Raw genomic sequence first — 22,389 nt, 5'->3', positions numbered from 1 at the left:
TCACCACTATGGAAAAAGCTAGTCCCAGGCTGCGCTAGTGTTTATCATAAACAGATACTTTTTGCTGAATCTAAAGGAAAATGGTTTATGGTTCCTGTTGTCAAGACATCTAAAAACTCAAACAAAGTATAACATCCCAAATGTGTTCTTCAAAAGGTGCGATTTATCAACTATATATCGATATATGCAATGCATTTTAGATTGGAGAAGAGCAAAGGTTTTCAAGGGTGGCAGTCTTTCTAGCAATGATCCATGAGTACTAACAATTATGTTGTTTCTTTGCAATGTAGTGAGTCCTATATCTAAACGGTAACCACATTAATTCAAGAAACTGTCAAAAGCCAAACTGAGAACTACTGAGTATTTATAAATAGCATTATTAAATGGTTTATTAATCCTAAAAAGCCCCAAAATCTACAATCCATAACCACAGATATGGCTAAAATATAACACATAAACATGAGAGTTACTGAACTTACACACTCTAAGTAGCAGTGAGACTGAGATTATATCTGTAAATGTCTTAACTCCTTCCTCCTGTTTTGTTGCACTTGCTCAGAAACCGATAGTCATCTCTGGCTTCATTCTTATTTTACTCAGCACACCCTCTTGTTGATCATGTATTCCAGTTTATCTGTTTGTGTGAAGGTGCTCATGGCTATGGGAGAGTGAATGCTCTGAGCGCCTGGCACAAAGACATAACTGAAGTCAAATCAGAAAGCAGAGATCTTACTGGTGTCACTGCAAGGAAGTGACTAAGGAGTGAATCAAGTTGTTTTCTTCCTCTGTCATTTCCACCTGGTTTTCCCCTCAAAACTGAAAAACTGGAACTGTGACGTGAGCAAAACCACATTAGTTGTGTATTATAATTGAACAATCGTGTTTGTGGGAGGGGATCTTTAACTTAGACTGCTGTTTCACTGCACCTGGGTATACCTGAAAGAAACACACCTGGCTGCCTTTAAGTCATAATATATAAGCCAATCAATGTAACTTTTTGCTAGGCACTCTCCAGGATGACTGAAGGTTAATCAGAGGATGACAAAAACACTCTTGCTTTCACATATGCATATATGTTTACTGATGTGATCAAACACGCAGGCCAGAATGTTCTGTAATACATGCCCATTTTAATAATCTGATAGAAAACATTGGTTGAGCACAACATACACCATTTTACCATTTATTGAGAGGAAAACACTGAAAAATACATTTGAAACAATGTTATATATTTCAGCAAATATTCCTACAGCTGTACAATGACCCGTCACCGTACGCAATACAATGCTGTAATTGTCCAACCTTCATAATCTGCCAGGAACGACGGACAAAAACAAAAGAACAACCTCATGTGAGGTGCTGTTGGTTGAGACTGTACAAACATTTCTGGCAGGAATTGCAAACCGTATGAACATTTCAAAAGAGTCAAAATTGCATAACTTCATGTTATGGACTTACAGCAAAAGAGCTTGGTAAATACAACTAATCAGAACCACCAGTTCAGTCAAACTGTGATTTGACATGTGGTAGTGCATATAAATAATAACAAATATACAGTGAATATTATTAACCAATACCAGTAATATCATGTACAACGAGAAGATAATAAATACACTGTTACAAACAGCTGAAGGGTCAGTACAACATAGCTGGCTGCAACAGGACTGTGCAACTGTATACCCCGGTTTCACACACACACACACACACACACACACACACACACACACACACACACACACACACACACACACACACACAGGAGATATCATGTCACAGCATGATATTGACCCCCCCTCTTATTCAAAAGGTTGCACCTTAAAATGTGGTACCTATAAGGTAGTGTTAGACGGATCAGCAATCAGCTGCAGATCTGTCGACATAAATCAAAGTGCTGGAGTAAAAACTAGAAGATATACATTTTCAAACTGACAGGTGTCTTTTTTAAAATGTGCACTCAGTCTTACAGTAATTCTGAGTTCAAAATGAGTCATGGTGAAGTGTATTCACGACAATGGAATGCTGTGCACCGCAACAGGTGTGTAAGTGTATGAGCTGATGAAAAGGTGAATTATAAGGTGGGAACAAATTTCCCCTGCTAGAATAGGTTCCATAGAATTGACTTTCACTTGCCATAATTCTGTGTTTAACGACAGGAAAATAAAGTTTTTTATGACATTTAAAATGTCATCACACCTCTCTAAGATGGAAGTGAAGTCATCAAGGTGCTGTCTTTACAGGGAATTCTGCAGCATTTTTTTGGACTCAGATGAAAAAATATTTCCCCATTCAAGGAACAGGACATGAGTTATTTAATTGCGAATGTAATGAATTACTGAAAAAAACATTTGGATAAACTGAACAAAATTACTGATGATTTCCACACTCTCTTATGCCACAAAGTGCAAATTGTGCTGGGAAGTCACCTGATTTTAGAACTACATCCACTGAACGCTTCTACGAGAACAAGCTTATACTATTGCCAGAACATCAGGAAGACTGAGTGAGACAAAGATGTCTTTTTTTGTAGAAAATTTGACACATTTTACAGCTACATGAATGTGTTAAATAAATTATAAAAACACTTACAAAAAGACAAGCTTGTAAAAAAAGGCACACAACTTCCTTTTTAAACAAGTGTTAGGAAAAAAAACCTACTTGGTAACAAACAACTTGCTGACCAGTAGTTTTGGTTGGACACAGACCCTGTGGCATCCAATCCCAACAAAATACAAAGAATATAGATGAAGATAAAAAAAATTGTCCTGAAGTGCATTTCTGGATTTTTATTTGTCCCACTACAGGTTTTTATTTCGTCCACTTCACCTTAGTTTGTTTGTTTGTGAGATTCAAGATTGAGTCGTGCCTCTGCAGTCTGACAGTAGTCCCTTCTTTAAAGAACAGAGGCTACATTCTTCAAGCTCCCCTGTAGGGGGCTCAAAAACAAACTGCCACAAGGTTTCCGAGCCTCATTTGCCGAGCTGCCCCACATTTAGTCAGGCCCTGTTAGCCAGGCAGCTCCAAAGAGCCAGATTGCAGGATTTATCCACTGCAATAAAATGAAAACAGCAAAACCTGTTGCACTCTAACAACTCCACCACTTCAGCTATGTCTCCGCTGAGGAAACTTCATGCGTCACTGTTTCCACACCATCCTCATCAGAGGGATGGCCTTTGAGCGTTACACGGTCACTTGGCTCGGTTGTCTCCATCATTGTATTCTCACTATCTCCACCTTGATCGTCCAGGGTCAGTTCAAACTGAAATTTACCCTCTGCAGGTGCACCCTCCACCTCACCATGTGGGCCTCCTTCTCCATCGCTGGAATAGAAGGGAGGGGACGGGCTCTGGGGAATCATGCTCTGGTACCAGTTCCTGTTGTCCTCCAGGGTGTCCAGGAGGTCCTGGGCGTCAGGGTGGACCAGATCGGCCCAAGTCTCCCAGAGAGGGTGGGCAATGTAATCAATGAAAGTAACCTACAAAGGAAATCGGGCAATAAGGTCAGTAACAATGAATCATAATCAACAATATTTATTTTGTCTTTTTACAGCTGGATTTGTGTGATTTGTACCTGTGTTCTCTCCACTGAAGCGGTGTGTTTGTCGCACATTGGGCTGATCTCCATCCCCCTTTCCCTCTCTCTATCTCCCTGTTGAAAGAACTCATCCATGATCCTGTCTGTCCACTGCCGATACAGCTCCAGTGGCTTTGTAGGGTTGCTCACGTCAGCGCAGTGAACCATCGTACGCAAAACCTGCATGGAAAAAAAGAAAAATCAAGACACATGTATCTCACTATGTATGACTGTGTGAGTGTCTGTGTTTGTGTCTGTAATAGCATGTCTCTTACCTGCATCCTGTTTGTGTAGTTGTCCAGCATCAGGACTCCAGAACTGGTCACTTTTTTGGTTTCCACCATTGTCTTTAGATCAGCCAGGAGGCTCATGTGTTTTGACATGTCAGTTGCCAAAACCTAGAAGACATGAAGAATGACTGTAAAAAATAATTTGGAAAAAGAGAAATAACATAGTCACAATATCACAACGCAGCCTCAGAAAAATATGTAGATGTTGTCTCACCATGTCTATGACCATCCTCCGGAGCGTCTGCCTTTGCTTCTTGGTGAGGTTTTGGAAAATGTCGCAGTTATCTTCCTGCAGCAGTTTGAAGCCTACAGCCAGGTGGTGGTTCTCCAGCACTGACTCATCGTTGTACATCAGAGCCAGCTCAGAATCTGAAGGCAGAAAAAAAGAGGGAGCGAGGGAGGGAAGGAGAAAGGGACGAGAGGCAGGGAGAAAGAGACAGGACGAGAGACATTAAACTGAGCTCTAGAGGTTTTAAACTCAGGTCAGGTAACTATGGTGACCATGCAAAAACCCACATTGTTAACTTTGGAGTCAAATCCCATTAAACAAAGCAAATACTTCTGCCTATTTTGTAAATGCAGAGTAAATACAGCACAAGTGTTTTGGGACTGACAACTACTAAAGAACTTACTGGTGTTGATGAGGAACTGGTTGGTCACTCCTGGGTGGTCCACATCATGAATAGCTGCAGCAAAGATGGCTGCCAAGATCTCCAGATCAGTGAAGACCGCCTGTTTTTGAAGAGGAGGAAGAAGAACAAAGAAGATGAGCTTTTACAGTTAATGAGCTAGCCAAACAAGGTAAGGTATTTGTCAAAGGTTTGTGGCCAATCCTATGTGTCATCTTCTCAGGCATGCAGTTTCAGTGGCAGGCCAGGATTAGTGACAGTAATGCCAGTCATCTCATTAAATTAACAGTTTGAAAGGAAGATGTTTGCAATGACGTTGTCAAATGTTAAACAGAAAGGGAACCAGAGTCTTAACATAATATGTCTAACATATTTAAAAACAACTCTACTAAAAATTATGTAATTAAAACTGCTTTTTAAATGGCTTACATCTAGAGCAGGTGTGGACAGGAGGATGTGTGCAGACTGGGCTACATCGGCAGCGTGCAGGCTGTTGTGGTAGGCCACATTGGAGTGATAGTGGTCCTCCAAGGTAAGCATGAACGTCACAAAGGTGTCCGTTGGAATCTTGAAAGTCCTCAACAGGTCTCGCTCCTGCATGCAACATGAAGAGAAAATGTAATAAACAAGACCTTAACAATGAGAGGGGATTTCATACTGAGAATGTTACAGCATGTTCTGGTCTCAAATTAAATCTTTTAAACCATATTTGTCAAATCAAGAATCATTTACTACATAAAAGGCTAAAGAAAGAAAACATTTTGCTTCTCTATGAATAAATTTCACATAGAAATCAATATCCAATGCTAATAGTCCTTTAGCAGATGTCCCCGTACTGACACTGACAGCTGAATGTTACAGAACATACTGTACACACTGACGTGGGCAGTGCCTCATTCCTTCTATGCCATTTGTGTGTGTATGTATGCTTTCATTCTCTGACTTGACAAGGGGCTGAAGATAAGGAAAAAGAAGATGCATGGCACTGACCTGGAAGATGGTATACATAATGCATGTCAGTGGTCGGTTGTGGGAGTGCTCAGCCACCATGAAGATATTCAGGCCCCATCTGTTGATATCTTCCAGATCCTAGAGCAGAAGTCATAATTTAAGTATTTCAGCCAGTAAAAGGATTTATTTATTTATTTATTTACTGCATAATCATTCCCTCACTTACCTTCGACAGTAGTTCCTCTTGGTCTGTCTTGACCCCAAAGCGATTGCCAGCACTCCCAGAGATACATGGTGTGTGGCTGACTTTGATCTGAGTCATCATCCCACCCTGCTGCTGTTGCTGCTGGTGGCCCTGTCTCCTCTTTCTTTCCCTGGACTTAGGTACTGGGCATGGAAGTTCCAACTCATTCTGCTTGTCTGCAGAAAATGAAAGAAAAGAGTAAAGGAAAGAGATTGAATGATTAGGACAAGAGTCTTTCAGTTAGTCTTGAGCCAAAAACAAACTAAGGCAAGGACTGTTGGATAAACATCCTGGCTCATGTTGCCACTCTGAGTGAATAAAGTTAACACAGGCAGACTTCTCACACCTACATGACAAAACATTGAGGCTCCACTCATGTTTACTAAAGTAAAGATGAAAAAGTACTTATTAACATAGAAAAATTATTATTATTACTATTACAAAGGTAATGAGAATGTTGTAATGGCATAAAGGGTAAAGTAGTGCTCATGAGATGTTATGAAATCTGACAATGCTCCAGTTCCCTGCGCGTTCTAAGAAACTGAGCCATGTTGTAATAACAGTCAACAGAATCAGGGAAAACTGGTTCATATTAAGATGAAATGTTTAAAGGGACTTGTTAGTATGCGGGTTTGTTTGCAGCATGCGATGCAAGTCAGGCTGTTGGATGAGTGAGACAGTTGACAGTGCGTGTGAGTGAAAGACTCCCTCGGTCTGTGTACATGCACCACATACACAGCAGTGAAATAAAATATCCCAGTTGCATCCCTCACAAAAGCACAGAAAGAAAATGATCTCTCCACACCTGAGAGGTCTTAGCTGCAATGCAGATGACTACAAAACTACTAAGCTTCAAAGATAAGCTGAGATCCTCTTTGTTCTCTTATATTTGTCTCTTCTCCCCAAGCTCTATCCTGCAGAGATCTCTCAGTGAACCATTTTTATTGTTAGATAAGGAGTTTTTCCACCATTTATTTATCACATTGTTTCTCTCTATCTTTAATTTTCTCTCTTCTCTCTTTTGTTTTCCCCTCTTCCCTTTGAAGGTTTTGCTTCTCCAAGTGTATGTTGGCGGTGAGTTAAATAGAAAGGTGGGAAAGCTGAGGGGCTGACTGCCTGGCTGTGAGTCACGAAGCACTGCCAGGCTTTTAAGAAACACTGGTGTCCTGATGGCACAGTGTGCACAAAAACATTCTCCCTCCCTCCTGCTCATTGCCCCTGTTCTCACCAAAGGGAAGTCTTCCCTAAATGGCCCCCACCCCCCATTCTCCATCCACATGTTTCTGCAGTCAGAGCCAGGGGACCAGATCTAAATAGTTTGAGAGCAGTGGTGCAAACCACTTATGAGTTCCTCTTGGGTAACTTCACAACTTCTGCAACATTCAATCTCAGATATTTATGAAGGATGCTGGCTTGTCGGATGCTCTCTCTCTCGCTCTGTCTCCTCTCTCTCTGTGTGTGTGTGTTCATTTGTGTGTGATTTTGTGCTGCAGTGCTCACCTAGGAAGGTACTGGAGATGTACTCGGACACTTGGTTGCCTGAGCGGCTCATCTCAGACAGGTGGCTTAGCTCTCGATTCAGCATCCTCTTGAACTGTGAAATAAACGATGCAGAAGGTTAAATGATCATGAAATGAATTAAATCAAAACATCGTCATGCACACCGGCATGTTCATTTAAACATTTCACTGCAGTTCCAGAGCAGAAAAGCATTTCCAGTTGTTTTTTACCGGAATCTGTCCCATGAGATTTTTATGTGCCACATAAGGTCTGTGTTTATGTGTTCTTGGTTCTGGCTTGAGTTAGGCACAAAAACAGTATATGCATAATATACAAAATAAAATAATGTTTATGCACAATTTATCCAGGGAAAGAAAATGTCCCTGATTTTCCTCAGCACACACAATTACTTAGCTGAGCAGTGACAAAATCCGCCACATCTAATCAAACACACGAAAGCATGCAAATGAAACATAACAAAATCAATGTGAAATCTGAGACATGTTAAAAGCTGTTCTAAAAACACATACAGTAAAGAACACAAAGTATGTCCATCTGCACACACACACACACATCCATATGCACACAGACCCAGCTATGCTAATTATTCTCCGGAACAGACCTTGATGTATCCCCAGGACACAGAAAACAGATAATTGGCCTCAGGCATGGTTCTGTGCTTTTCTGAGCCTCTGGTGCTCCCCAGCAGAAGCCCTGTATGCTCCTCTCTGAGTGGACCTCCAAGGCTAAGCTCAGCCAACAGCCTGAAGCTCAAAGTGGCACCAAATCAGCGCCTTTCAACAGTCAACTATGGTAAAAATGCCCAGCTGAATTTTGAAAAGAGGGGCTGTGGTGGACCCCTACATTCCTGGTCAAATGGACCTCTGCATATCGTCGCCCAGTGGCGAGAGTGATGGAATCCCCCTGAATGCAGTCAGTATTTCCCTTCCTTGTCTCTTGTTCTCGCTGCCTCCGTCTGTGCCTATAAGATTCTGTCTCCTGCTACCACCATTCCCGCAACATGCACGGGGGAAATCCAGCCACCCAAGCCCAGATTGAGCAAGGCAAGGAGAAAGGGTGAGCACTGAGACAGAGGGAGAAATGGATAGAAGGTACAGAGAAAAGCAGAGAGGAGGAGGCAAAGGGGGGCTCTAGCTGTGGAGTCCCTTGTGGCAAAAAGGCTGGTGGAGTCTCTGTTTTTGCCTCCCACCCTGCTAAACACTGAGCCATGCACAGCACTGCAGAACATGGGAATTTGGAAAATCCCCCCGCATCTTTCTCTGTATTTCTAGCCTTTTCTCTCTTTCCCTCAGTCTTGTGCTTACTGCAACCTCCCCTCCCAGCTTGTCTTCCACTCTCCCCCCACCTCTGTCTCCCTCCTCTCTTTATTTGCTTCCTCTGCAAAGTAATGCAAGACCAGTTACAATGCATACTCTGCTATGTGATGCTTCAAACCACTACAGCTTTCAATAAGGCGATGATGGCCATTCATTTACATGATTTGGTTTGAGTTTGTGTACATTGTAGAAATTTAACCAGAAGCTGCTTTACACAGTTTAGCCAATAATCATTATTCTCTACTTTTTCACTATCAATTCGCTGCTATATTTTCAAAAAAGAGCATGTTTTCTGGCTGACTGGAGCAGTGCCCTGTATCTAAGAAACAAATAGAGATTATGGCAGACAATCAGATGAGATAAGAGAGTTTTCAGTCTGCAGCCCCCCAGCATACCACCAATTGCATGACAACCTGAACGCCATAGCAACAGAATCACGTGGCCCACTTTGTCATTCTCATGGTGGTCCCCACTCTACACACATTTCATTACATCACATGTACATGCACACAGAGGCATGTACCCCCAACCAATCCACCCCCCAACATATACACGCATTTAATAGAAAACTAGGGAAGAAATCTCAAGAATAGTTTAGAGATAGCATTTTCTGTGTTGAGTAGCTCTGCAAAATGTTTTTTTAACAATAAGCAAAACATTGAACAAAACAACATCCTAATCTTTAAGATCAATACAGTCGAGTAATTGTGCAATAAATTCAATTTCCTGTGAAAGTGATTATATTTACAATATGTTCAGACACTGGGATGAGATAATTATCCCACTTGCCAGAATTTTTTCTATTTCTTACAATAAAGTTTATACTGACTGATCTCAACTGCCAGAGGGAGTCCAAGAAAATCGAATTTGAGCTTAGAATCACACTGCTTTATTCCATTCACAAGGAGCTCGTAATTGATTCTTTAAAGCAGATAAACATTGTGGATTTGTGTGATCTCTAAGAAATTAATTAGATCCAAAGCCACATGTCAGTCACCCAGATTTGTGAAGTTCAGCTCAGATATATCTTGCACACACTCAAGGCATGGAGAAAAGTCTATAAGGGGGTTCAGGAGAACAGATTACTCAATGCATAATGTTAACACATACATCCTTTTACGTTTGCAGAGATTAATCACATTCAGAACAACGCCACACACACTTAGGTAATCATGAGAAGTTGCATAAACTCTGAAAAAACTTGCGGTTAGTTCTCAGAAAGTTATGAGCTGATGCCTCAAAAAGTTTCAATATTCAACATAGGTTCATGCTAAATCAATTGTTTCACACTGAAACGGAAATGATATGTTAGGGTGTCACCTAAAACCTTTTTATGCTCAAATTACCTTTTCAAACCATATGTGAGACCACATTGCAAGTTTAATCTTTCTTAATGGATGTCTAAACAAAAAAGCAAAAGAAGACGGAAGACAAACTTAACAAAACATTTAAATGTTTTTTTAGAGAAATAAAATACCATTAGATTAAAAAGAATCATTCCGTCCATATGGCAAATCACATTCTTACAACATAATGCAAGTGGCCCTAAAAACAAGCTCACCTTCTTCCAACTCGTAAGCATCCCAAAGTTCTTCTTCTGCTTTTCAGAACAACATAGTCCCATTGTCACTTTAAAAAAAACCAAACACAACGCAAAAAAAAAAAAACGAAATCCTGTTAAGTTCTGCGAAGCAAAACGCTATTCAGTGCTTGTGCTACTCTGTCTGCTTCCTCACTCTATTCTCAATGCTGAAGTGGCATCAGGCAGGAAACATATAGCGATAAAGCTGAGATGACTGACTGGCCTACACAGTTAAGAGATTATTGGCTCCTCCCTCCAACACAGGCCCGAGCATGCGTCCCCACTTACTTCCCTTTTACTTGATAGAGTAATTCACTGAGGTCATTTACTGGTAGACATCCCACTTCCTAACATGGCCTGAGGCTCCAACAACTAACATACCTAAGCTCATTACTGAAAAGTTCCAACTAACAAGTTTAGCAAACTGCCATACTGATATATATACAGATGGAAATTCACAAATGACATATATGAATTCCTTCAGGAGATGTATTTTAATGTTGGTTTTATGGTTCACTTTGACCTTGAAAGAAACATTGAAGAGATAAAAATGTGATTGCAGGGGAACAGCTCAACATTATAGCGCAATACAGTGGCTGTGCAAACTTACAAAAGCCCAGACTGAGCCAATGCTGCCTCAGTGTCAAGTGTGGTTGTTTCTAGTGTCAACACAAAGTGGATTATGCCCAGAGAGTTTTCACAGTTTAGTAACATTAGAAAGACACATTTCCTAGAAGGTGTTGATCAAAAGCAGTTAAGAACGAGATTACAGTAAAAACAGGTTTCATATTTACCTTTCTTATTCTGTCTTGTTTTCCATAATAACAGCAGATAACAGAGGTGAAACTTTAATTACAATTAAGCCCCATAATCACTACTGAAGCTTGTCTGATCTCCCCACCACCCCTTTAGTCAAAAGGAATCACAGTACTACAGTATAATTTAATGTCCATTAAATGTCCCTGCTACAGCTACAGACCCACCACTACATCTGCTGCAATAATTTTGTCATTTTTTCCCCTCTGAGGATTGCGGTGCTTCAAAGTTGAAGTGACCACACGTGAGTTAAAGTTTCCTACTCGCTCATGCTTGGAGCAGAGCTTTGCTCGCACGCAAACCCGCAAAGTGCTAAACTTCACTAACTTGATTCAGATGGCAGTGTTTGTCCAAGGCCGTCACCGGCATCAGCATGGAAGTGTGGTTAGGGTAATGATAGTGAGGGGTAGGGAAGCAGCTCCCCGCTCTGAGGTCACAGCAACCAGACTGGTGGTCAGCAGGGTGTGTGGTCCTATAGTCCCGGATACACCTGTGCCCTTGGACAGTGAAAACTGAGACACCCTGGGTTTGATTGTGGGTTCAACTACATCTTCCAAAAAGAAACAGTCTCTTTGTCATCCATCTCTATATAACGCTGAGAAGGCGCAAAAGTCTGTAAATGCTGCATTAATGGTGGAATAATATCTAAATATTTTATGCCAGTTTTGCAATAGAAATGTGAATGAAGCAATAAATAATTTCTTCCAATGCTCTACAGTTGCACAACAAATGATCCCACTCACACATGAGTCTAAACTGTAACATCATAACTGTTGACCTCCCTTCTTTCGACAGCAGCATTGGTCAACAAAGCTTAGTGGTGCTACTGGGTCATGTTGGTTGAACAATATGAATGATCAGCCTGACCAGGCAGTTGTGCTACTGTGCTTCTGTAGGGCCTTACAGTAACCAGGGAGGAGAGAAGAGGGGGCAGTGGGGGGCGCAGGAAATAAAGAGACAGGAAACTGGTGTCACGGTCACAGTCACCCTTCATGGCAGAGTATGACTACACCCCTCCTCATCCTAATCCGCCCTCAGACCAAAGTATATAAGACAGACCGGAATGGTGAACACCACCCTGGGTGTTTATAATCTGACGCCGCCATACAGTCTCCACCATCTGCGTGGGGGTTACAGTAATACTGTGTGGTGTATAGTAATAAGGTTGAGCACTAAACAAATGAAATGTGCACCAAGAAATGTTTATGTGAATCAGAGGGAAGTAATGAGTTCTAAATAGCTGTTTTGTGTAGCGTTGAAGTACCACAATGTGTTTATTAAGATTCACTAAAAAACGAATCACAAAGCTGAATTTAAAAAAAGATTTAAAATAAAATATTGGATTAACTGCAATCAATAAGAATGAAATCTTTATCGTTTTAGCCACACTATCAGGGTTTCCCAGAATAAGCAACATCTATTTGTCTGCTGATGCCTTAATTTAATCTGTAGGGCACCATGACTTTCACATAATATCTGTAACATGGCAATGAATTTGGTTCTCAGGTGAATTCAAACGACTACGTCAACTTAGCACACTCATCACCGCAGAATTTAAATATCCTATCCGAAGTTTGTGAACCAAAACCTGCAAACCTAATGACCTTCGCATCGGCCTCAGCTGATTAACCATTTATTTACCGTTAAGCAAGTGTTAATACACAAGAACATTATTTTACAATTATTAACAAGGCAAACATTTAGCTAAACATGAGTATGTTTAGCTCATGCAGCTGTGTGCTTTTTATCATAGTAACTTAAATGTATAATTTAGTACTTGAATTTTTCATTAGAATTTGAAAATAAAATACTCTCATTCTATTAATTTGCAGAACTTGTTGCGGTTCAGTTACATATCCCTGCTAAACTTAAAAGGTTTGCTAACAATAGTACATTTCTTTGACATGCTAGTAGGCAAACTTAATAAAAACATTCGCAGTTTTGACTAATAAAACAGCATTAGTGAACACTGTTTGGTATTATATTGTATAATATAGAATAGAATTATTTTATTTGGCAGTCTTAGCAACAATACACTACAACTGTGTACCTGCCATTTCTCATTGTATAATTGTAAGGTTTAAAAATAAAGTGTAGCTTTAAAAGTAGTCTGAACATTTCTTTAACAAATGATATTTTTATTAAAATAATAAACTATAGTCCAGATAAAGTGATTTCAGTTAACATCATGACCTCACTTGTATTCAATAAGGCAACAGAACCAACATCCACACAACACAAAAACTGATGCATCTATGTGGAGCTTAGGGTGGGCCTGGTAGCTCAAGTAGCTCAAGTAGAGTAACAGATACACCATGGGATACAGAAGGCCATGGGATTGAATCCCCTTCTCCCTACCAGGTGTGGCCCCGCCCATCCAAGAGCCACTTTGGTGCCGGTCCCATGCCCGGATAAAAATGGGAGGTTTGTGACAGGAAGGGAATCCAGTGTACAAATCATGCCAATTCAATGTGGGAAACATGTTCTGCTGTGGCGACTCCTGAAGGGACAAGCCGAAAGCCATTGATTTTCACACTGTAGCTATTCCTATAGCCTAGCACAATTATATAACATTGATAAAGTAAAGATATTGAAGTAAAAAGCCATATACAAGCAAGAATGTCCTTCATAAACTGAACTAGCTAAAAGTATGCCAAAGTAGTTAGGCGCCAAATAATGTATAGAAGGCCGAAGAAGTAATAATAATAATAATAATAATAATAATAATAATAATAATAATAATAATAATAATAAGAAGAAGATAATAATAAGAAAAGAATTATAATAAGTTATAATAAAAATAATAAGATTAGAATATCATGACTCTGAATGCATTACTGGCAATCACGCTATTCAAAAATACAAGGACCTCAGTGGCCATTCATGCAAAACAAACATTGCTTCTACTGTACATTTAACAAGAGCTCCATAAAATGATGATGCTGGCTCATACATTACAAAAAGACTGTTACTTTGCAAGTGCGTCAATGTGGCCAAAAACTATTTACATATTGCATAGCCTATCCAAATGGACAACCACACAGGAACAGTCAAAGACAGATATATATATATATATATATATATATATATATATATATATATATATATATATATATATAAAAAATTAAATTTTTATGAATGTACTTATTTTTTATTTGGTATATTAATAGCACGGTGCCGGTTAAATTCCAGTTTTTAGCTCGAATTTTGGAGGTTAAAATGTAAAATCTAGATGACATTGACGGTTAAGCCAAAAACCAATTTACCTGAGAAACTGATGTACAAAGGTAAAATGTAGTATTTAACGATGAGAAATGTATAATTGTCCAAACAACAGCAAAGAAGCAAGAATCAACATCACCAACTGCAACATTATACATAAGAAAACTAGACTTTTCTAAATCACATTGTGGAACATATGGATGCAGAAACATCTGATCAACTTTACAACTTTGCAGTTTTTGCACATTTACAATAATATATAGACAAGGTTCTCCTACCTTGTTGGAGGCCATGTCGCTAACAGAGCGGTAGGTCTGGATTGTTTCCAACTGGTCCAAACACCAGTCCAGCTCCTCTATGGTCTCCATAGCCAACTTCTGGTAGGATTCATCTGCCAACAGACACATGGACACATAATTAGGTCCAAGTGGATCCATGTTCATAGCAGAGCCCCCCGACACCATACGTGGAGGTCTGAGGTTCCCAGAGGGTCTTGATCGTACGGACGACTGGCCCGCAGGACATCCGGGAGACGCAGAGGAAGAGGGGGAGGTGTGTACACAGAGCTCCTTCATCTGGTTACATTCCTCCACCTCAGAAAGTTCAGAGAAGTTGTACTCAGACAAACTGTGGCTAGAGTTGCTGTTTGCTGACTCTCTCTCTTTCTGTAGCCTCGTTCTCTGTGTACCCCCAATTCGCTCATTCTTTGTGTGTTCTTCAAGCCCCCTCCCACTCTTTCTGGTTCCTCCACCCTCTCTCATTTACTTATCCCCAACTCTGAGTATCACTCTCTTAAATGAGTGGTGTGCAAACTAGGCGGTCTGCTGCCTCCTGCTGTTGATGTGTCTGTAAGCCCCCTCCCCATTTCCAACACGTCCAAATTGTGCATACAAACAGGTATAGTACACAATCCAACTGCCAAGAGTGACTGACTTAACATTTTTATACTGCTTTTATTATTTTTTTATACCTTAGAATGTGTAGAGATATTAGCTTTACAGGATACTTAAAATTAAAGGAAACTATCTAAAAAAACTACAGAAAAAATGGGAAGATGCAGAGAGGGGAGGCAGAAAGAAAAAAAGAGGTTATTATTGTCACACATATTGTCAATGCTGCAAAGACAAAGGCTCCAATACACCCTACCAAAGAATTCTTTCTGAACACGCAGACCACTTTAAGGCTGTTGAACTGCAGCAGCAACTTACAACACAGCATCATGCTTCACAAACTGGCTCTCTCCTCTGTGGACCTCTCCAAGGGAGAAAAAAATTACATCAAACACCAATCACTCTGTTTACACAAGCAACATGAGAGGCAAACTTTGACTCCCTGAATTGGGGAGAGGCCAAGCCAGGGTCTTGCTGTAAGCCAAAGAAACCAAAGCACTTCCTCTTTGGCCTTAAACTCACACAAAACATGGAGCGGAATTACAGAATGACGGAGTGACTGCTGAGGACAATAAGAGCGGTCATTTGATAAAAAAGCACTGTCGTTAGCAGCTATGACTCACATGTGGTAAGCAGATGAGTTTTGGAAGGAAAAAGAAGGTTTATAAGAAATGCACTGACACATTAAAACATGAAGAAACAAATTAAGAAGCTTCATATTCAACATATTTCTTCCTTCGGGGGAACAAATGCTCGACACATCTGGATCTGCCCACCTTCCCTTTTCTATGGAAAAGCCTGATCTCTACTTCATAGGGGTTTGCACATGGAAGAAATTTATCCCATATGGCTAGCACAACAGGACAGCCAGCATGTCGCTCCTACATTTACGTCAGTATGGAGGATCAAAGCACTTCAAAGAACAGTGATGGTGTACAGACTCCCAACCACCGATGTTTAACTAAGAACAGAAATAAAATTTCTGCAGCAAGGGAAACCTCTCTACATTGAAATATGAAACAACATCATGAGGGTGATTCTTCTGATTCACAAAAGAGAGTTATGTTTCAGTTATTTGACTATAGAATCGAAATAAAGCCACTGGCTTCTCAGATTACAAGAGGAAGTCTTCTCACTAGTGCACTAGCCTAATTCCTCATTTCAGACCAACTTCCCTTTACTTTGGCTTTAGGTTAGTTAATTCAAAGAACCCTTGGCCACATCACACGACTGAACACCAAGTTGTGTTGAGTAAACTATTTAGAGGAACCAACGGCATCCATGTAACAGTTAATGACACAAAGCAGAAAGAACAACATCAAAGCAGCTCATGCATAAGGTGGTGAGCTGTTGGGTATATACAGACGCGCGGCTGTCTCAAGCTATTGGGGCAGTAGATTATACCAAGAAGGTGTGAGTACATCTTACCCCCACACACCCTTCGAGTTAAATAAAGACATTAGACAGTCTGGGAACACGAGAGGGCTGGCTCTTCCAAGCTGCCTGTGTGACAGAGATTCAAGTCATTTTGAATTCTACTGACTCATACATACAGGCCAGAAATTGATGCTAGTACTCTACTCATATCAAGACTGCAATACAAAAGCTCATTGGTTTCAGTTTCTGGCTTCAAACCACTTGCCTCCAGCAACATCACTGATAATTTAATGGGGGAGTTTCCTAGGAATAAAAACACGTTATCCATTCTCTAACACAAGTATGGACTCACAAGCACACAGTAGGAGTACATGGTACTGCTGAAGGCATCATCACCTCTGGCTGATCATAAATACAGTGCTTAATGGGCTAACAGACATTTCACAATATCACTAGTCAAAGGTGGTGACGCACTTTCAGTCTGAAAAACCTGCTCTCAGACAGAGTATGAGGTACTTTTCCAGCCTGTTTTTCAGTGGAGGTCTATTTTTTTTTATTTAGCAAGTAATGCTTTGGCCATATGCTGGAGGCTTCCCAGAGGACAACAGACCTCAGTGTGCAGACGGACCCCGTTTGCCTCCCGTCTCTCCCCCTTTTCCCACCATCTCTCTTCCCTACAGGGCCACAAACTAGCCTCTGTGAGAGCCATCATCTGCACAAACGACCAGGGCCGGGCTCAAACACTTCCCCCTTTACCTTCATACCCACCTGAGACACCCTCCGTTCACATCCACCTCACACTGCCCCTCTCTGTACTCTCAACTTGTTCCTTAAACCTGTGTCCCTAATTTTCAGACTGCCTCATCTTTTTACCACCAATAGTCAATGGTGTTCATCCACTATTCAGATCCTTTACTCAAGACAAAGTATATACATATTTAATTATCTTTGTGTTAAAAGAATTCAGTATGTAGGTTTTTATAAATTCGGTTTTATTACTACATTCTAATCAAACCACTTGAATCTACTATTTCTATAGTTTTAATGGCAAATATTATTTTTGTAAACTTAAACTCGGACTTGAATACAAAAATAACGCTTTAAAATCACTTTCGAATAAATCTATATATTCCTATATTACCCGATGCACTGTACAGTAAATGTAATTATTTACTAAATCTTAAGTTTCTTTGTGTAAGCAGCTTCACAGTGTTGACAAACAATGTAGTTTTTTTTGTAGTATTTGATTTTTATGTGGTAAAGTTGACTTTAACACAGTGACTAACAATGCTTAAGACTTATTTATTTATACGAATTAAACTTCTGAGGAAACATGAGTCCGCCGACAACAAAGGGTCCGTGAGATAGACTTGAGTCACCTCCTCCAACTTCGTATCACCCCCAATGTACGTCACTTTGTTCACAAATGCAAACAAGCAAGAAAGAGTTTGACAAAAGAAAAGAGAGAATGAAGAAGATGTTTGTCTAATCAGCAGCATAGATAAAAACTTATCTACTCAGGTAAATTCTCTATTCAGTTCACATCTCCAGGGAAAATGCACAAACTCTGAAAGGTTCCAGACTTGTTTAGTGATTTACCTGCACCAAAGTTAACTCTTTGTTTACTGTCATTATAATTTGCATCATGCTTTGAATTCACAAAATAAAAATACCTCCATCCGTTCATATACCATGAATATTGATTTTACACATTTTCTATATAGTAAAATTTGAGAACAGTGTGCAGACATGTAGATTACATTTATTATTTTAAAATGGTTTTAGCTGTGTAACTTTTATTATAGCTTATTTATGAACTGTATGGTGTGTTTTGTGTCTTCTGTGTGTATTCAGGAACTCACCAAAGAAACAGTAACAACTCATCTAATCTTAACTTAATAACATTTTAAAGACAACATTACAACTCACTGAAAAAATTGCATCTTTTTTGTTGCTCCTTTACAGAATGTCAGAAACTTAGTTAAAAGTAAAAGCAGGATATTGTTTTGGTACCTCTTATACTATTGTGTCAGGCATAATTTAATTTCATTTGATGGAGTAACTTTTTTAGTACTCTTTGGAGAGCCTGTGGTGTGATAGACACTCATAGTAGGTCCAACCCTAAAACCACACCATGACCCATTCTCTTTTCTCACAAACAACCCTCACCGATGATGTCTTGTCATAGTTTACAACTGTGGTATAATCTGCTCACCTATCAAAACAAAAGGCTTCAACAGTTATACAAACACACACACCTCATCGGGGCCTGTTTGACAGCTCCTACACAATGCACCATGGAGCTGTGTTGGCACGGGCTGATTTGAGGGATGGGCCCCAGCTAGGTTTATGACTGTGCTGACGTCAATTGCATAATTCAAATACTTAACCAGGCTGCAAGTTCCAGCCCTCCGGATCTCGTCCTCTGGCTGCAAGCCTGGAAAACCTGACATGGACTGCTTCTTTGGAGCAGAAACTGCTACAGACAAGAGTGGAGTGGACTGCCCAGACTAAAAAAAGGCAGGTCAAATTTTTCTGGCTGACAGTTTGTGGCCATATATCTGTCTTTGTGTGGATCCATTAAGTTTGTATTCATTATTTTTAATGTGGAAGACTACACTATGATTTAACATCTTTGATCAGATTAATCCAGGATAAAAGAAAGCTAATTATGTAATTATAAATATTTGGACAAGCTCCAGTATTCCAGCATTAAGGTTATTGCACATCTAGACAAAGTCACCATCTGTACTTTATAAACACAGAAACATGCTTCTGGATATCATGGTGCATGTATATGCATGCACAATGCCAGTTTTTAAAATGTTAAGCCAGTATTTTACACCAAATTGCAGTATTTGACACATGTTTTTTTTCCTTCTTATGTTGTCACAATAACCTGTTTGGGATTCGTCTTTTAATTACTTACCTTTCAAGACATGTTTACAAAAAGAGACAAAAGATAAATGAGTAATGCTTACCGTGCAAGGCAACCCACCCCGCATACTTCAGGCACAAACTCACGTGTACTTAATTTCAAAGAGTCAAAGAGTATGCATGTTTAAATTCAGCTCTTCCTACATGGAAATTATTTTGCACAGTCTGAGTTGCATCACATTTTTCAGAACAGGCTTAATTAGCAGCTGATGCAATTATCCCACAAACAGTTTCTGTCATGAAAGGCAACAACAACAATGAGAAAAGGACAGAACCATTTAAAACTTGTGTAAACTAATAGCATATGTATGATGACCGAAAGCCTAAATTGAAGTGTCAGTAAAGTCTTGCACAATGGTGATGAAAGCTATTTTTCCTTGGAAGGCCTAAACACGAAAGAGCAATGGAACCATTTAGCCATATGTTGCTTAATTTCACCAAAGCTTACGCTATTATGATGAAAAAATGATGCGTCCCAGATACCTATAATAGGATTAATTGCTATAATTACTACAGTAATGTAATTAAATTTACAAAATTCTACACTAAACTAAACCCTTCAGTAAACCAAGCTTTGTTTAGTCTTTATTAAACATAAAAAAAAAAAACACACTATATGCCATTTCCATTTTGGAAGGCCATCGGTTTCAAAGTCCAAGGTAATGATAACCATTACAGATTAATCACCAGTCCTCGGCGTTTAAAGACGTCATAATCAAGCATTTTCCTCTAAAGTAGAAATTATCAAGTGCAATATAGAACAAAGCCTATAATCAGAATCAGCTAGAGAAGAGTGATTCCTTTGTTAGCTGCAGGGCTCACGGGACTGTGCGTAAAGGGGTCAGGATGGTTTGTGAAATGTAAACTGTAAAGTGCTGAATACTACAATCCCCTTATATTACTGGAGTAGAATGTAGCAGCAATGACGAAGTTGCAGCTGAGCAGAATTGTAGTTTACCTCCTACTTCTTGTGCACTTTCACCCAGTCACTGTGCTCATGTTCCTGCTCTTTGTTTATTTCATGCAATTTGTCCTTTTCTTATTGCTTCCCTTAGATCGCATCTGATTAAAAAATTTCAAAAGCTGTGACGTCTTTGTGTGACCTTTTAGGTTTTCTTTCATTTCTCACTCATCTCACTCCCTGCAAAAAACTGGCAAATCTCTCATTCCCTCTTGAACCCGCTCCATTTCTCTGTGTTGACCCTCACAGACTTCACACAGGAATTCACACGGCTCTCTCTTGATGTCTGATGTGTTTCACACATCTTATAACTACTTATACTTATAATCACATCCTTCTCTATTCTCTTTAGAGGTATAAAAAGATTCATAGAGCTCATGCTCAGTCATCAGCACTGAGCTCATGCTCAGAAAGACGCAGGTAGTGTCTTTTTTCCACTACTAAGGATGTTGTCTCACTGAAAGCACAGACGCAAAACAGGAAAAATCTGCTCACCTTTTCCGGTCAGAGTTGACAAAAATGACACTGAAAGCAGCATAAAAGAGGACATGAGGGCATCTTTCCTTCTTATATTGTTAATTGTTGTAGTCCTCCTGAACAATCATCATTACTTAATGGCAGGTTGTGTTTGGGGGGGTGCTTGTTTGTTGTATTAAAATATAAGTGCACGTGTCTCACAGGTTTCGAAACAAATTCAAAGAGAGTTAATCATTTGTTTTTTACATACTGTCTTCCGCATGCAGAATAATGGAAGCCAATAACAGAATAGTTTCACTAGACAGTGATTGCTTGGGCAAGGTCAATGTTTCTGAGAAGTGCTAAGGAGGAAGGACAATAAGAGATTCACACTTGTCTTGTATTTTTTCCTGCTTCGGGACGCTCCTAACACGCCATCTGTGTTGATAGGAAGTGAACAGCACCCATGTGCAGGGTGCAATGACGTCAATTGAGCTTGAAGAACCAGTGCAGCAGGAACCAATATCTCCACCTCCCTCTTCTCCTTTTCTCAATCGTCCTCTCCCTCTTTCTCATCTACGTGAGCCATTAAATCTATCCGTAAGGGCCATAACCACAATACATGGTGATTTTGTTTTGTCATAAAGTCAGTTTACTATATCAATAACTCAAAAGATTTTAGTTTCTTGGGTTAGAGCTTTAAATATAATTTCTGCTGACAGTGTTTATATGGAAAGTTTCGTAACAAGCTGTTTCACTACTAAAAGTCTATCTAAACTTATTCAGTTTTTGGAAGTAGAAAACTGCAAGTAAAGGCTTACTTATGTGTGTTTGCAAAGTCTATTTTTTCTGCACATTTATAAGACACACAGTAAGTTAGAGTTTATTAAATTTCATTCAACCTAAATATTCACAAGACTACCCTTGACAAAGGACACATGCTCTGGCCTGTATTCTTCTATTCTGGGGTCATTAACTTTGCTTTCAAATCTTTAGCAGAGCATTATCCCCCACCAGTAGCCAATCTTGACATTTGACTTCTTAGAATTTAAACCACAACCACAATCAAAACTGTGCAAAACTTCATTGCACCTCATGCATGTTACAATTTTATACATTTCCCAGAATCATCACTTCTTATGATGTTGTTTTTAAACTCCACTCATCACATGCTGGAAAGCTTATGACCTTACTCACCTGATAGACAGACCTTGGCGACAGATGGCTGATTTGCAGCAGGAGACCTCCTGAAACCAGAGAGAAATCTCTAAGTTTTAAAAAGTCGACCTGATGTGCATCAAATAGTTGCATTATTGCATTAGTGCACTACTGAAGCTTTTCTGTTGCAGCAGCAGCAGCCATTGTTGCCCCAGCACAAACACAAAACAGATGGTCCCTCAGTTCTCTGAAGTTGTCACAGGTCAGATTTTCTACTGTGTAACTGTGTCACTTCTAATCCAGTCTTGGTTCAGTGTGACCCTTCTCTCAGAGGTTGTATTGACTGTGTCCACCCCCGGCAGAGCCAGAGTACTGTCTCAGTTCAATGACCAGAGGAAGCTTTTATCCAGTTAAATTAGATATGATAACTTCATCTTCAACAATAACATTGTAGTTGTGGAAAAAGTTC

At 39.8% G+C, this 22,389-nt stretch overlaps 1 protein-coding gene across 7 annotated transcripts in view; it reads right to left on the bottom strand.

The window, feature by feature from the left end:
- Positions 1–1,169: 1,169 nt before the first annotated feature.
- LOC137098510 (3',5'-cyclic-AMP phosphodiesterase 4B-like) overlaps positions 1,170–22,389 on the bottom strand; it is a 40,820-nt gene continuing 19,600 nt past the window's right edge. For 6 of the 7 annotated variants that reach the window (XM_067474788.1, XM_067474794.1, XM_067474789.1 and 3 more), the window contains 11 exons: positions 21,960–22,009; positions 14,420–14,532; positions 7,185–7,278; positions 5,667–5,860; positions 5,480–5,578; positions 4,919–5,083; positions 4,493–4,592; positions 4,075–4,229; positions 3,846–3,968; positions 3,568–3,750; positions 1,170–3,472 (listed from right to left, as the gene is read on the bottom strand). In XM_067474788.1, the coding sequence (XP_067330889.1) occupies positions 3,104–3,472; positions 3,568–3,750; positions 3,846–3,968; positions 4,075–4,229; positions 4,493–4,592; positions 4,919–5,083; positions 5,480–5,578; positions 5,667–5,860; positions 7,185–7,278; positions 14,420–14,532; positions 21,960–22,009 (1,645 nt within the window). In that variant the 3' untranslated portion in view covers positions 1,170–3,103. Of the gene's footprint in view, positions 3,473–3,567; positions 3,751–3,845; positions 3,969–4,074; positions 4,230–4,492; positions 4,593–4,918; positions 5,084–5,479; positions 5,579–5,666; positions 5,861–7,184; positions 7,279–7,806; positions 8,508–14,419; positions 14,533–21,959; positions 22,010–22,389 lie in introns of those variants that run through there. The other variant, XM_067474795.1, reaches the window with a different exon arrangement.

Source organism: Channa argus, chromosome 14, assembly GCF_033026475.1.
Source record: "Channa argus isolate prfri chromosome 14, Channa argus male v1.0, whole genome shotgun sequence".
Classification (NCBI taxonomy): Eukaryota; Metazoa; Chordata; class Actinopteri; order Anabantiformes; family Channidae; genus Channa; species Channa argus.
Note: the sequence above shows the minus strand (reverse complement) of the source record. Positions and strands in the feature narration are given on the sequence as shown.